Source organism: Eriocheir sinensis, chromosome 61 (assembly GCF_024679095.1).
Source record: "Eriocheir sinensis breed Jianghai 21 chromosome 61, ASM2467909v1, whole genome shotgun sequence".
Taxonomy (NCBI): Eukaryota; Metazoa; Arthropoda; class Malacostraca; order Decapoda; family Varunidae; genus Eriocheir; species Eriocheir sinensis.
In genome coordinates, this window is record NC_066569.1 from 8,135,917 (window position 1) to 8,151,337 (window position 15,421).

At 44.5% G+C, this 15,421-nt stretch overlaps 1 protein-coding gene across 1 annotated transcript in view; it reads right to left on the bottom strand.

Annotated features, from left to right (window-relative positions):
• Positions 1 to 15,421, bottom strand: part of LOC126986333 (coiled-coil domain-containing protein AGAP005037-like) — a 192,025-nt gene that overhangs the window by 68,803 nt on the left and 107,801 nt on the right. Inside the window, exons 7-10 of the mRNA XM_050842390.1 lie at positions 11,504 to 11,557; positions 9,531 to 9,617; positions 6,049 to 6,111; positions 2,103 to 2,177 (exon numbers count right to left, since the gene is read on the bottom strand). Of these exons, the coding sequence (XP_050698347.1) occupies positions 2,103 to 2,177; positions 6,049 to 6,111; positions 9,531 to 9,617; positions 11,504 to 11,557 (279 nt within the window). The remainder of the gene's footprint in view (positions 1 to 2,102; positions 2,178 to 6,048; positions 6,112 to 9,530; positions 9,618 to 11,503; positions 11,558 to 15,421) is intronic.

Sequence of the window (15,421 nt, forward strand, 5' to 3'; positions counted from 1 at the left end):
GCACACTGAAGGAAGGCAGACGTCGGGATGAGATGAAATGATGCATGGCAAACAAAGCGTGAGAGGTACAGATAAACACGTAAACAAAACACATAGAAAACAGAGTAATAGAAAACATGGAAGGGGGAAGGAGGGATGACACAAGTATTTCTCATATGCAAGATTTTAAACATAACACGTATAGGAAGACATGTTTCTCTCAAAAATATGGACATAAAGAGAATGAAAACACAAAGAATAACACATAGAAACACAAATATAAGGGTGAAAGGATACAGAGAAACATATATACCAAAAACAGAATGGAAAACATATACAAAAACACACTGAAATAATATAAAAACACTCACATTCACACGTAAACTTAAAAAATGATGGTAGGCTTGATGTATATCCCCCAACAGGCACCCGAGGCAGGGCAGTATTGCCAAAAACGACATCAAACACAGGCATTCACAAACACACAGACCCGCACAGACAGACACCACAGCAACCCGAAATGCAGACCAACACCGAGGGAAGGAGAGAATGGGAAGGAAAGGAGGAATGAAAGGAAAATCACCGAGGGAGGAAAGGAGAAAGGAAGGAAAGGAGAGATGGAAGCTAGGGAGAGTTGAGAATGGGAAGGAGAAAGGGAGTTGGAAGGAGAGGATGGGAAGGAAAGGAGAGGAAAGAGAATCACCGAGGAAGGAAAGGAGAGGGAAACTGAGGAATATTGGGAATGGGAATGAGAAAAGGGAGTTAGAAGGAGAGAGTGAAATGAAATAAGAGAGCAAAATCCAGAGAAGAGAATGGGAAAGAGTGAGAGAAGAAGAAGAAAGATGACAACCACAAGAAAAAGAAGAGAGAGAGAGAGAGAGAGAGAGAGAGAGAGAGAGAGAGAGAGAGAGAGAGAGAGAGAGAGAGAGAGAGAGAGAGAGAGAGAGAGAGAGAGACCAAAACCATGAGAAAAAGACAGGAAAAATGAGAAAGAAGGAGAATTAGGAAAGCAGAGATAGAGGAAGAGGAAGAAAGAGAAGTGGAAAAAGAGGTCGAGGAGGAAAAAGCGCAAAAAAACAAAAGAAAAACAACACAAAAACAAGATAATAAAGAAAAACGAAATGAAAAAACAGCATAGACTAGACAGCCCCCCCCCCAGCGAGATAGCAAGGAAGCAGAATAGGAGAAAGCAAAGACAGACAGAGACTCCAGGTGTGATGGGTAAGTCTGCTGTGCCTCCCGGGGAACTCTGTGCTGGCCCTTTTTCTGTAGTCCACGGTCAAAGGGGGAACAGAAAACGGGGGAGTAGCTGCTGGTCCCTGGCTGTGTGATGTGACAGACAGCCGATTTCACAGTCCAACACAGTGTCTTCGTAACAGCCCGAACCAAATTATAGAATCCCATACAATCCAAAACGGTGAGGTCTTCGATGCCACACTAAATACACAAGACTTTTCCTGTATAGTTTCATCAAATTTGTGAACTTAAATATAAACACTAGACACTATACAAGGAAATTTAGAAGGCTCTGGTATTGGTTCGGGAGTTTACTAACCCATCATGGGGAACTGTGAAACTGGCCCAGAGAGGGGGTGACAAGATGACTCCCCGGTAAATGACATCAACTTCTGTGAATGTATAGCTTTTGGGTGTCATTAGAAAGTGATATTGGTAGTAGTGTTAGAAGTAATGATTGTAGTAGTAGTCATATTAATAGTAGTAGTAGTGGTGGTCATAGTAGTAGTAGTAGTAGTGGTAGTGGTATTAGAAGTAGTAGTAGTAGTAGTAGTAGTCATTGTTTCTGTCTTTGTAGCAGGGATAGAAGGAATAGTAGTAGTAATAGCATAATTAGTAGTAGTCACAGTAGAAGTAATAATAATAACAATAATAAAAATAATAATGATAATAATAATAATACCAATATCACACAGCAAGAGACAACAAGCTACCATTAAACCACACCACAGCAGACTTACCAGCACACACACACATACACATACACAAGACCAAAAACAAACACCCACACCCACACCCACACACGCGACCCCTCCCTCACGCACCCTCACACACACACGCACGCACACTTAAGGGGGCAAACAGCAAACATAAATTGAGATCCACACCTGATAGGGACGCCACACGATGATTGAGCTCGCGTCTGCGTGTCGGAGGTGAGAGCCAAGCGTGTGCTGGAGGAACTGCACATCACAACGGGGGAATAGAGAGAGGTAGAGAGAGCGAGAGACAGCGGGAAGGCCGTAACATAACAAAACGGGACAGGCGCGCCGAGGCATAGGAACCAAAGGCGTGAACTGGGTGAATGTTGAGGCTCGTAAGCTATTGTTTGGCCTAACTTTGGTTTGAATTTAAAACTTTAATCTCCTTATCATTTCCCCTCTTGAATCTATATTTATTCTCCCTTTTTGCATATGATGTAATCTTAATATTTTTTTTAGGGGTGTAGCAAAATGTGGTTATTATAATTTTTTTTCGTTTTTGCCTACGGCACCAGTAGGGTTTCTTAGCGGGGCCTGGTGGTTGGTAACATTGCTGTCCTGAGGTTTAGATCTTCCATAAAGCGCCGTTACTCCCGGCACAAGGCTTGGCTCCGGGAACCTCTACTCTTTGGAACCATTGGGCGAGCTTCCTATGCCTCGGCGCGCGTCAGGATGTGAGGAGTGGCGGGGAAAAATAAGCAGCAAGGGATGAAATGGGTGATGGCATGGGTGAGAGAGAGAGGTAAGGAGATTTGAGGACATACGACAGAGAGAAGGAGAAGAGAGGGGAAAATACATACAGAAGAGAATATTTGAGAGGGACAGGAAAGACAGAAAGAGAAGAGGGGAAATATATAGAGAAGAGGACATTTGAGAGAGACAGAGGCAGACATTTGAGACAGACAGAGGACAGAGAGACAGAGAGATGAGGATATTTGAGACAGACAGAAAGACTTGGACAAAGAAGAGAAAAAGAGAAGGAAGATGATGACCACAAATGAGAAAGAGAAGAAATTGAAAAAGTTAGAATACAGATAATCGAGGAAGACAAAGAAAAAGATAGAATAGATAAAGATAATCGAGGAAAACAAAGAAAACAGAGGAGATAGAGACATTTGAAAGACAGGCAGAGAAAAAATACAAGGAAGGAAAACAGAGCGTTGGACATTAAGAAATAGAAGAGTTTGCCATACGCTTCATGAGAGAGACGAGAGAATGGAGAATGACATGACAGACTGCAAGAAAAAGAAAAACAAGCAGAACAGGACACAGATAACGTAAGGTAAGGTAGAAAAAGAACAAAAGAACAAGAAAAAGAACACAAAGAATGAGAAATAAATAAGAAAAAGAGTAGCAAACATAGATAACATAGAGTACGGTGGATATAAGACAAGAATGAGTGACTGGGATGAGTGAGTGACGCTGGTGGTGGTGGTGGTGGCGATGGTGGTTGTGTGGTTGAAGAGGCAAAATAATCGACAGGAGTGGCTAATACTGGTTGTGGTGGTGGTGGTGGTGGATGGGGCATGTTCTGGAAATGTTATACTCTTTTTTTTATAGCAAGACTTGGCATCTGTGTTTCCTATCTCATCCCAATTGCTCGTAGTTACCCCTTCCTTCCTTCCTTCCTTTGTTTTACCGAAGGAGCAACACTAAACAGCCTTAACCTCGATTTTGCAACTGTCCCTTTCACAACACTGTCTGAGCTGAACACCTGTAACATCGCTCTCTGGGTAACACAACACTATCCCTGTCTGTTATTGTTCCTTGCTCAAAACGTGTAACATCTCTCTCTCTCTCTCTCTCTCTCTCTCTCTCTCTCTCTCTCTCTTCAGACAACACAACACAACCCCTGTCTGTCACTGTCCCTTGCTCAAAACCTGTCAAATCGCTCTCTCCAGGCAACACAACAACACTATCCCTGCCTGTCACTCTCCCTTTCACAACACTGTCTGAACTCAACACCTGTAACATCGCTCTCTCCAGGCAACACAACACGATCCCTGTCTGTCACTGTCCCATTCACAACACTGTCTGAACTCAACACCTGTCAAATCGCTCTCTCCAGGCAACACAACAACACTATCATAACCCTGAGCTCAACACCTGTAACATAGCTCTCTCCAGGCAACACAACAACACTACACCTCCCTGTCACTATCCCCTTTCACTGTAACTTAACACCCCACCATCATTCTCACTGTCAGAGCACATATACTTCACCATAACCGCTATCTGTCACTATCCCTCTTCACTGTATCCTGGCACGGCACTCAGAACTCAAAACATGTGATTCCATTCTCACTGTCGGCAACACAACTGCACCATAACCTCACTACTGTCACTATGCCTTTCACTGTATCCTGGCCACGTATCATCGCAACTCACATGTACACACTCCTTGCAACACATAGCAACACTCATAACACCACACTCACAATCGTTTGCAATACAACTACCAAGAATCCTACCTCGCTATCTTCCTGCAGTGTGACCTCAACAATTTCCCAAATTTCATGTAACACAATTTTCATATCTTTTTTTAGCAACATATGGAACACCAGACCCTCTCCTCACATTTCTCTGCAACACTAAAGCATGAATCTGTTCCCATTGTCTCCCTGCACTGTAACACATCCTCATATCCTTTTAGCAACACATGGAACACCCGACCTTATCCTCACATTTCTCTGCAACACTAAATCATAAATCTGTTCCCAATGTCTCCCTGCACTGTAACACATCCTCATACAGTCCTAATTTCATGTAACACTAATCTCCTATCGTTTTGCAACACACAGTAACACCTAACACCTTCCTCCTGCAACACTACATCACAAATCTACGCTCAGTCTCCCTGCATTGTAACACATTCTCATACGGTCCTGATTTCATGTAACACCAATCTCCTATTATTTAGTAACACACAGTAACACCTACATCACAAATCTACTCTCTCTCACTCTGCAAACTTTGACACACTATCGTAACAAGTATATTGCAACATTCCTCACATCCCTTGCAACACTGTGACACTAGTAGCCTCTCTGCAACACACCAACCACACATCAACCAGCCTCCTTCCCGCCAATGCAACACATCACAGTTACACTCTCCACTCTGCAACAACACATGCCTGCCGCAGTCCCTCAAGAAAAAGTATCGGACTCCACAAAAGACAATGGAAACTTAACCGGACTGTATGATTGCTAGAAATGATTGTGATTTTGATTTTTTTACAGCAACGGAGGCAGTTCAAGGGTAAAAAAACAATAACAGCAACAAAGAGACCTCGCTTGACGCTGCTCTGATGAGGGAAAAAGAACGAGAGGCCAAACACTTTCCTCCGTTTTCATATCATTGGGTTAAGTTAGGAGGTAGATACTTTTTTGAGGGACTGTACACACCTCACCATCACACCACACAGCCACACTACTACACCATCCAACACCATCAGTAAGTATTAGAAGCTTATCAGTACACATCCTACACTTACACAAACACACCTCCTTTACTGACACTTCCCAAATGACTCCTTAAACTCCAGACTGACAGAAGGCCACCGCTACACTACTGGGGACTCCTGACAGCCTTGGGGACAGCTTTCTCTCACTCAAGCGACCAGCGCACACTGACGACACCAACAAGTGATACTGACGACCAATTGATGATACACGTCGCACTAATGAAACATGCGCAGCGCTATCAACTCTTCTGGACCAGTAGGCAAGGGGCGGGAGGGGAGAGAGGGGTGGGGTGTCATGCAGGCTCAAAACACTCCTCAGAGACAAGTTAATCCTCTCGTCATCATCGTGGAACCTCAAAATATCTGCTGTCCGTGAGGTTTTAACTGAGGGACGGGTGGAGTATGGGACAGGATGAGGGGTGGAGGAGTGGAGGGGTGTCATGCAGGCTCAAAACACTCCTCAGAGACAAGTTAATCCTCTCGTTATCATCGTGGAACCTCAAAATATCTGCTGTCCGTGAGGTTTTAACTGAGGGACGGGTGGAGTATGGGACAGGTGGAGGGGTAGAGGAGTGGAGGAAGGAGCAGTGCGGGTACACCACTCACCTTGGGAGGACATCCGCGGCAGGGTGGAGCACTTGATGGCAGGCTTCATTGGCTGTTTCTCGGCTACAGTCATAGAAAACAGATTAGTCAAATAACATGAGGTAGAGTGAGTATATTAGAGAAAACACTAACACAGGGGCAGCTTGGTTAAAAAGTGACATTGTGATGATGAGAGAAAACAAAACCCACCATGGCTATTGCAATGCTCCCTAGAATGGCGGTGAGGAAGCCTGTACTCTTGAGCGTATCGGGTCCTCTGTTAGCATTTGAAAAGACTAGTAGACCTCACTGGGATTTTCATGGGCTATTTTGTGATCCTAGAGATACTTTTACACAACTTCTCCACCCATGAAAGTCCAATTAATCTTCCTGATGGCCTTGGAAATACTCGTAATGGGATGATTGTTGATTACTGGGGTCGTTTGGTCTTGTGGGGCCGAAGTCGTAATGGAAATCCGATGCGGTCAAGAATCAAGACCTCGGTATGAATGGCCAAGCTGTGTTAACCTCTACGCCTCCGCTCAGTGACTGGGGCCGACGTGAGTGCCTAGATTACAGCCGCCAACACCACACAGACTCCCACACACCCTACGAGCTGGGACGAGGCTGTGACTGTGGGGCGGACAGGCGAGACGAGTGGGTGGGACTTCGCTAGGTTATGAGACTTTGTGGGCGGGATGGGTGTGTTTGTGGACGTGACTTTGAGATATTATGAGGAGATTGTGAGTCGTATTATAAGGCTCAAGAACGCCCAAGAACACTAATTTGACGGGGCTTTCGTATGAGTTGTGGGCATTTATGAGACTTTGTGGGCGGGATGGGTGTGTGTGGACGTGACTTTAAGAGATTATGAGAAGATTGTGGGTCGTATTAAAAGACATTTCATTGCCCAAGAACACTAATTTGACAGGGCTTTCGTAGGAGTTGTGGGCATTTCCAGGAGCAGTTCTATGGCCCTGGTGGTAGTGTGACCCTTCCTCTGTACCATGAACCTGTAGAATCACTCATCAGAACCCAATTGACCCCCTCTTTGACCTTTAGAAATAGATAATGTGAGAAACGAAAGTGACTTGTAATATCGCCCTGTGAGTTTTGTGTTTGTTCTTGGAAGGTTGATGTATTAGTGAGTGATTCCCATAACTTGAATGGACGTGACTTTAAGAGTTTATGAAAAGATTGTGAGTTTTGTCTGTTCTTGGAAGGTTGATCAATGGGTGTGAGTGATTCCCATAACTTGAACGGACGTGAATTTAAGAGTTTATGAGAAGATTGTGAGTTTTGTGTCTGTTCTTGGAAGGTTGATGTATTAGTGAGTGATTCCCATAACTTGAACGGACGTGACTTTAAGAGATTATGAGAAGATTGTGAGTTTTGTGTCTGTTCTCGGAAGGTTGATCAATGGGTGTGAGTGATTTCCATAACTTGAACGGACGTAACTTTAAGAGATTATGAAAAAGATTGTGAGTGATTCCCATAACTTGAACGGACGTGACTTTAAGAGATTATGAGAAGATTGTGAGTTTTGTGTCTGTTCTTGGAAGGTTGATCAATGGGTGTGAGTGATTCCCATAACTTGAACGGACGTGACTTAAAGAGATTATGAAAAAGATTGTGAGTGATTCCCATAACTTGAGCGGACGTGACTTTAAGAGATTATGAAAAGATTGTGAGTTTTGTGTCTGTTCTTGGAAGGTTGATGTATTAGTGAGTGATTCCCATAACTTGAACGGACGTGACTTAAAGAGATTATGAAAAAGATTGTGAGTGATTCCCATAACTTGAACGGACGTGACTTAAAGAGATTATGAAAAAGATTGTGAGTGATTCCCATAACTTGAGCGGACGTGACTTAAAGAGATTATGAAAAAGATTGTGAGTTTTGTGTCTGTTCTTGGAAGGTTGATGTATTAGTGAGTGATTCCCATAACTTGAACGGAAGCCTTTTCAGATAAATGTAGTTAGGTGATGTTGTGTTTGTGGATAATGAGAGCACAACCAGCGTCACGTCAGTTAAAAAAGACAGATATATACAGAAGTCAAATAAGTTATAGCTATATATCCAAAAAAACTATATTAAACCTTTTACTTTTTTTAAATATTACAGAACGGCATGAAAACAAACCTATGACCTAAGCAAAAACAGTTAGCTTTGTGTCCCTAATAAAAAAAACGTACCAAACAAGCTGTTATATATATTTATGTGGAACGTTTTTTAGAATTACATAACGGAATGAACAGAAACCAAAGACCAACACCAATACGATTTTACCCTGAGAGGCGAGTACGCAGCATAATTAGGACAGTAAACACCCACAAGAGACGCATAACACCCACATTAAACTACTAACGACAAGCCACCAGTAATTTAGGACCCCAGGACAAAGCTTCACTGGTATAGCTTAGTGACATCTCCGCTCTGTCCGAAACACCCACAAACCCACAAAAGACGCATTACACCCACATTAAACTACTAACGACAAGCCACCAGTAATTAAGGACCCCAGGACAAAGCTTCGATTGGTATAAACACCCACAAAGACGCATTTACACCCATTAAACTCCGCTCTGTCCGAAACAAAAGACGCATTACACCCACATTAAACCACTAACGACAAGCCACCAGTATTAAGGACCCCAGGACAAAGCTTCGATTGGTATAGCTTAGTCACATCTCCGCTCTGTCCGAAACACCCACAAGAGACGCATTACACCCACATTAAACCACTAACGACAAGCCACCAGTATTAAGGACCCCAGGACAAAGCTTCGATTGGTATAGCTTAGTCACATCTCCGCTCTGTCCGAAACACCCACAAACCCACAAAAGACGCATTACACCCACATTAAACTACTAACGACAAGCCACCAGTAATTAAGGACCCCAGGACAAAGCTTCGATTGGTATAGCTTAGTGACATCTCCGCCGTGTCCGAAGCCACTGCCCAGCCTCGCCCCCCCATGCTGGGCTCAGACGGGAGACACTCCAAGCGTGGCCGCCGATGTCAGGCAGCGCACAGCAACACACAGAGAGGAAGTAAACAGTGGAAACAGGGAACCGCACTCACACGAACGCACATACTCACACACGCACACCAAGGAAGAATAAACAAAGGAGATGATGTGTGCTTGTGTGTGTGTGTGTGTGTGTGTGTGTGTGTGTTTATAGGAAAGGAAGATTATAAGTTGTTTCTAGTGTTTGAGAGACATTGGTTAGGAGAGTTGTAGTGGTAGTAGTAGTAGTAGTAGTGTTTGTGTGTGTTTGGTCCACTGCGGTAATGGTAGTAGATGTTTGACAGGGATGGTAGTAAGAGAGACCATTACCTTATATCTGGTAACTGGCGGCCAGCAAGTTATATCAGTATTAGAGGTGGCTGTGGAGGTGGCTGTAGCTGTCTGAAGGGAAGGCGAGGAGAAGGGAAAGGAGGAGGAGCAGGAGGAGCAGGAGGAGGAGGAGGGAGGTGCATGGGGCCGGGGAACATTACCTGCTGGGACATGCTGTTTCGGGGGCGTGCTGAGGTCGGGGAGGTCATCGCTGAACGACACCGACTTTTCGAACGACACCGATTTCTCTGCGGGAGGAAAACATTCGCGTGAGGAAGACAACATTTGCATTTTCTTCGCCTCCCCCGCTAAAAAAAATATATATACAGACACAGTGGTTGACATGCGAGTTACGTGTGTGTGGTACTGAGCATAACAGACGAGAGGACGCCTTTACTTAAATACTTTTTGCAAACACACACGCACACACACACACACACATACACAAGACTCACTTTAATTATGACAGCACGTAACACCACGGATTAAAAAAAAAAAGTACAGCTTGACAAAAAAGATCCAAAAAGTGGTAGTAGTAGTAGTAGTAGTAGTAGCAGCAGCATCAAAAAACACAATTCAATACACAAAAATAGTCAAAAAAAGGGGGTGGCGGTTTATGTTATTTAAGTCACAGCGGACGGCCAAAGGAGTGAGTGAGCTAGTGACGGCGGGGGACTAGTGGAGTGGTTAGCGGTGAGACACAGTGTGGAGTGGGGTGGAAGGTGGAGGCATGCAGTCTTCATCCCAGAGAGAGAGAGAGAGAGAGAGAGAGAGAGAGAGAGAGAGAGTTCACACACACACACACACACACACACACACACAGACAGACAGGCAAACAGAAGGAATGAGGATAGAAAAACACACACACACACACACACACACACACACACACACACACACACACACACACACACACACACACACACACACACACACACACACACAAGACACACACAAGACACGGGCTAGAGACTCCACTTAATCTATCATTCAGGAAAGTGGTGAAGGTGGAAGTGGTTGGGACAGGTGTGATACATTCTCTTTAGGGTCAAAAAAAGTATATTAAAGGGGTGACTTATGAAAAGGGGCTAAGGAGGGATATAAGAAAGTAAAGATTAGTACGAGTAGTAAATATAACAGTAGTGGTTACTTATAAGACTCATTTCAGTGACAATGCTCATAAAACGCATAACCTTTCGTGCCAAGAGGGAAAAAAAATATATTGACAGAGAGACAGAGACAGAGAGGAAGGGAGGAGACGGGAGAGAAAAATCACACAGCAGAAAAAAAAAACTCTTGCTAAAAAATGATTGTAGACAGACTGAAAAAAGACAAAAAAGTATATTTAGATTTATCATAAAGGCTTTGGTTATAGTATTATCTGGGAGCTGTGGGAGGACTTTAGTGTGTGTGTGTGTGTGTGTGTGTGTGTGTGGTAGTGGTGGTGGTGGTGGGAGAGGAAGGGAAAAAGTGTGGTGGCTATGGTGGGAGTGTTAGTGGTATGTAGTGGTGGTGTAGTGGGTGTAGATAGTAGAAATAGCAGTAGTAGCAGTGGAGGGTAAGAAAAATTAAGCATGTTGCTAGTGTATTGAAGGTAGTGGGTAGTGGTTGTAATTATAAGTGGTAGGTAGCAGTAGTAGTAGTAGTAGTAGTAGCAGTGGTAGTGGTAGATGAGGTAGTGGTATTGAGCGTGGCAGTGGGTGTAGTGCTAGCAGGTGGTTAGTGGGCGGTTAGTGGTGGGTGTGGCAGTGGGTGTAAGTAGCAATAGTAGTAGCAGTAGTAGTAGTAGTAGTAGTAGTGGTAGATGAGGTAGTGGTAATGAGCGTGGCAGTGGGTGTAGTGCTTGCAGGTGGTTAGTGGGCGGTTAGTGGTGGGTGTGGCAGTGGGTGTAAGTAGCAGTAGTAGTAGTAGTAGTAGTAGTAGTAGTGGTAGATGAGGTAGTGGTATTGAGCGTGGCAGTGGGTGTAGTGCTTGCAGGTGGTTAGTGGTGGGTGTGGCAGTGGTTATAAGTAGCAATAGTAGTAGTAGCAGTAGTAGCAGTAGTAGTAGTAGTAGTAGTAGTAGTAGTGGTAGGGGAAAGTTAGGTTATAGATATATAACAAAACGCAAACAAGTCATGGGCAGGCTACTGTACCTCTCCCCTTTCCCAATTTTGGCGGCTTAGTGTCGGGTCGAAGATATGAGTCGTCTGAAAGTATGGGGCGGGTTACTCAGCTGTCCCAACACTCCCTCACTCATCCCTTGCACCCTTACTCTACTCTCCCTCTCTCCCTTATACTAGGTTACTTATGACTTAGCTACTTCTCCCTTGTTCTCTGTTCCTCGTTCGTTCTTTTCCTCTCCCTTAATCCCTCCCTCCCTCTAGCTTTCCCTTGCCCCCTTACTTTACTCTCCCTCTCTCCCTTATACTAGGTTACTTATGACTTAGCTTCTTCTCCCTTGTTCCTCTCTCCCTTATACTAGGTTACCCTTGTTCTCTGTTCCTCGTTCGTTCTTTTCCTCTCCCTCAATCCATCCCTCCCTCTCTCCCTTATACTAGGTTACTTATGACTTAGCTTCTTCTCCCTTGTTCTCTGTTCCTCGTTCGTTCTTTTCCTCTCCCTTAATCCATCCCTCCCTTTCTCCCTTATACTAGATTTCTTATTACATAGCTTCTTCTCCCTTGTTCTCTGTTCCTCTCCCTTAATCCCACTTTTGCCCCTACTTCTACTCTCTCTCCTCCTGTTAAGGTTACTTATGACTTAGCTCTCCTTCTCTCTTTGTTCTGTTCCTCTCTTAAATCCCCCTGCCCTGCCCCTCTCACTCTCTCTCTCCCTTACTAGGTTACTATGACAGACTCTTCCTCTGCTCTGTTCCTCGTTCGTTCTTTTCCTCTCCCTTAATCCCTCCCTCCCTCTAGCTTTCCTTTGGCCCCTTACTATACGCTCCCTCTCTCCCTTATACTAGGTTACTTATGACTTAGGTTCTTCTCCCTTGTTCTCTGTTCCTCGTTCGTTCTGTTCCTCTCCCTCAATCCATCCCTCCCTTTCTCCCTTATACTAGATTTCTTATTACATAGCTTCTTCTCCCTTGTTCTCTGTTCCTCTCCCTTCCTCATCCCTTGTCCCCCTTACTCTACTCTCCCTCTCTCCCTTATACTAGGTTACTTATGACTTAGCTCCTTCTCCCTTGTTCTCTGTTCCTCGTTTCTCTCCCTTGCCCCCTTACTTTACTCTCCCTCTCTCCCTTATACTAGGTTACTTATGACTTAGCTTCTTCTCCCTTGTTCTCTGTTCATCGTTTCTCTCCCTTGCCCCCTTACTTTACTCTCCCTCTGCTCCTTCTCCCTTGTTCTCTGTTCATCGTTTCTCTCCCTTGCCCCCTTACTTTACTCTCCCTCTCTCCCTTATACTAGGTTACTTATGACTTAGCTCCTTCTCCCTTGTTCTCTGTTCATCGTTTCTCTCCCTTGCCCCCTTACTCTACTCTCCCTCTCTCCCTTATACTAGGTTACTTAATCCATCCATCCCTTTCTCCGTTATACTAGATGTTCTCTGTTCCTCTCCCTAATCCCTCTTACTTTACTCTCTCCCTCTCCCCTCTCTACTAGTTACTTATGACTTAGCTCTTCTCCCTTGTTCTCTGTTCCGTTTCTCTCCTCCCCCCTTGCTTTCTTTACTCTCCTCTCCTCTCCTGTACTTATTACTACTTATTTTCTCCTTGTTCTCTGTTCCTCGTTCGTTCTTTCCTTCTCCGTTATACTAGATTTCTTATTACACAGCTCCTTCTCCCTTGTTCTCTGTTCCTCTCCCTTAATCCCTCCCTTGCACCCTTACTTTACTCTCCCTTTCTCCCTTATACTAGTTTTTTTATGACAACTTCTCCCTTATTTTCTTCCTTCTTCCTTCTTTTCCTCTCCCTCTACCCCTCCCTTGCCCCCCTTACTCTACGCTCCCTTTCTCCCTTATACTAGGTTTCTTATGATTTAACTCCTCCCTTATTCTCTGTTCCTCGCTTCTTTTTTTCTCTCTCCCTTAAATGACTCATAATCTTCACTTTTTCTCCCTTATTATGTTTCCTTATCTCCCTTATGTCTCCCTTATCCTATGTCCTCTTATCTCCCTTATTCTCCCTTATTCTGTTCCCTTATCTCCCTTATTTCCCTTATGCCTCCCTTATTCTATGTTCCCTTATCTCCCTTATTATATGTTCCCTTATCTCCCTTATTCTATGTTCCCTTATCTCCCTTATTCTATGTTCCCTTATCTCCCTTATTCTATGTTCCCTTATCTCCCTTATTTCCCTTATTCTATGTTCCCTTATTTCTCCCTTATTTTATGCTCATCTCCTTTACGTCTCCCTTGTTCTGTTCCCTTATCTCCCTTATTCTCCCTTATTCTATGTTCCCTTATCTCCCTTATTCTATGTTCCTTGCTTCACTCCTCCCTAGTTATGTTCTCTTATTCCTTCACTTTTTCTCTCCCTTCTTTCCCTGTTTCTCTCCCTTTTTTCCTCCCTCTCTTCCTTGTATCCAATTCTTCACTTCTCCCTTATTCAACTCCTTTCTTTCCTCCCTGCTTCCTCTCCCTTCTTCCCTTAGTCTCCCTTTCTCCCTTTTTTCCGTTTCTCGTTCTTCCAGTCCTTGTTTCTCCCTTTCTCAGTTCTTCTCCCTTCTTTTCTCATGTTCTCCCTTCCATGTTCTCCCTCATCCTCCACTCCCTCTCCCATGTTCCCTTCCTCCTCCCTTCTTTCTTCACTCCCTTTCCCTATCTCTCCCTTAACACTTTCCCTTATCTCCCTCCCTCTCTCCTCCCTTATCCAGCCCCTATATCTGCTCCCTCCATCTCTCTTTTATCATATCCCTTGCTTCACTCTCTCCCTCCCTCCCTCCCTGTTCCCTTCTCTTCTCCTCTCCCTTCCCTTCCCTTCCCTCCCTTTCTCTCCCTTACTCAGCACGTGACACCTTCTTACTCATTACGTCTTTCCTTACTCACCCTATTGACTCATCTCTCTCTCTCTCTCTCTCTCTCTCTCTCTCTCTCTCTCTCTCTCTCTCTCTCTCTCTCTCTCTCTCTCTCTCTCTCTCTCTCTCTCTCTCTCTCTCTCTCTCTCTCTCTCTCTCTCTCTCTCTCCTTCTCTGCCTCTCTTTAACATTCTCTCTCTCTCTCTCTCTCTCTCTCTCTCTCTCCTCTCTCTCTCTCTCTCTCTCTCTCTCTCTCTCTCTCTCTCTCTCTCTCTCTCTCTCTCTCTCTCTCTCTCTCTCTCTCTCTCTCTCTCTCTCTCTCTCTCTCTCTCTCTCTCTCTCTCTCTCCCTCTCTCTTCTTCTCTCCTCTCTCTCCTTTCCTCCTCTTCTCCTTTCCTCCTTCCTTCTTCCTTCTTTCCCTCCCCTCTCTTTATCAGACCCTTTCTCTCTCTCCCTTCTTTCTCTTCTTCCTCCCTTCCTTCTTTCCCTCCCTTCTATTTTCTCTTTTTCCTCCCTTCCTCTCTTGCCTTCTTTCTTTCTTTCCTCCCTTCCTTCCTTCCATTCTTTCTCTCTTTCCTCCCTTCTCCCTTTTTCTCTTCCCTCCCTTCTTTCCTTCCTCCCTTCCCTTCCGTTATTTCTCTCTTTCCTCCCTTCTTTCCTTCCCCTTCCTTCCCTTCCATTCTTTCTCTCTTTCCTCCCTTCTTCTCCCTTTTTCTCTTCCCTCCTTCCTCCCTTAAATTCCTTCTAAACAGACAATTCCCACACCTCCTCCCTCTCTCCCTCCCTCCCTCCCAGCGCTGGTCATAACATTTAACCTTACATGCTTACCTTTCTCCTTTATCCTCCTTTACTTCCTTTCCTCTCGTTTCCTTTCTTTTCCATTATTTCCTTCCCATCCTTTCCTTACTGTTTAGCTTTCTCCTCTATCCTTCCTTCCTCTCTGCCTTCCCTTCCCTTCTTTTCCTTTTCTTTCCTTCCCTTTCCTTTCCTTTCCTTTCCTTTCCTTTCCTTTCCTTTCCTTTCCTTCCCTTCCCTTCCCTTCCCTTTCCATTCCTTTCCCTCCTTACCTCTCTGCTCAGCTTTCCCCTCTATCCTTCCTTCCTCTCTGTC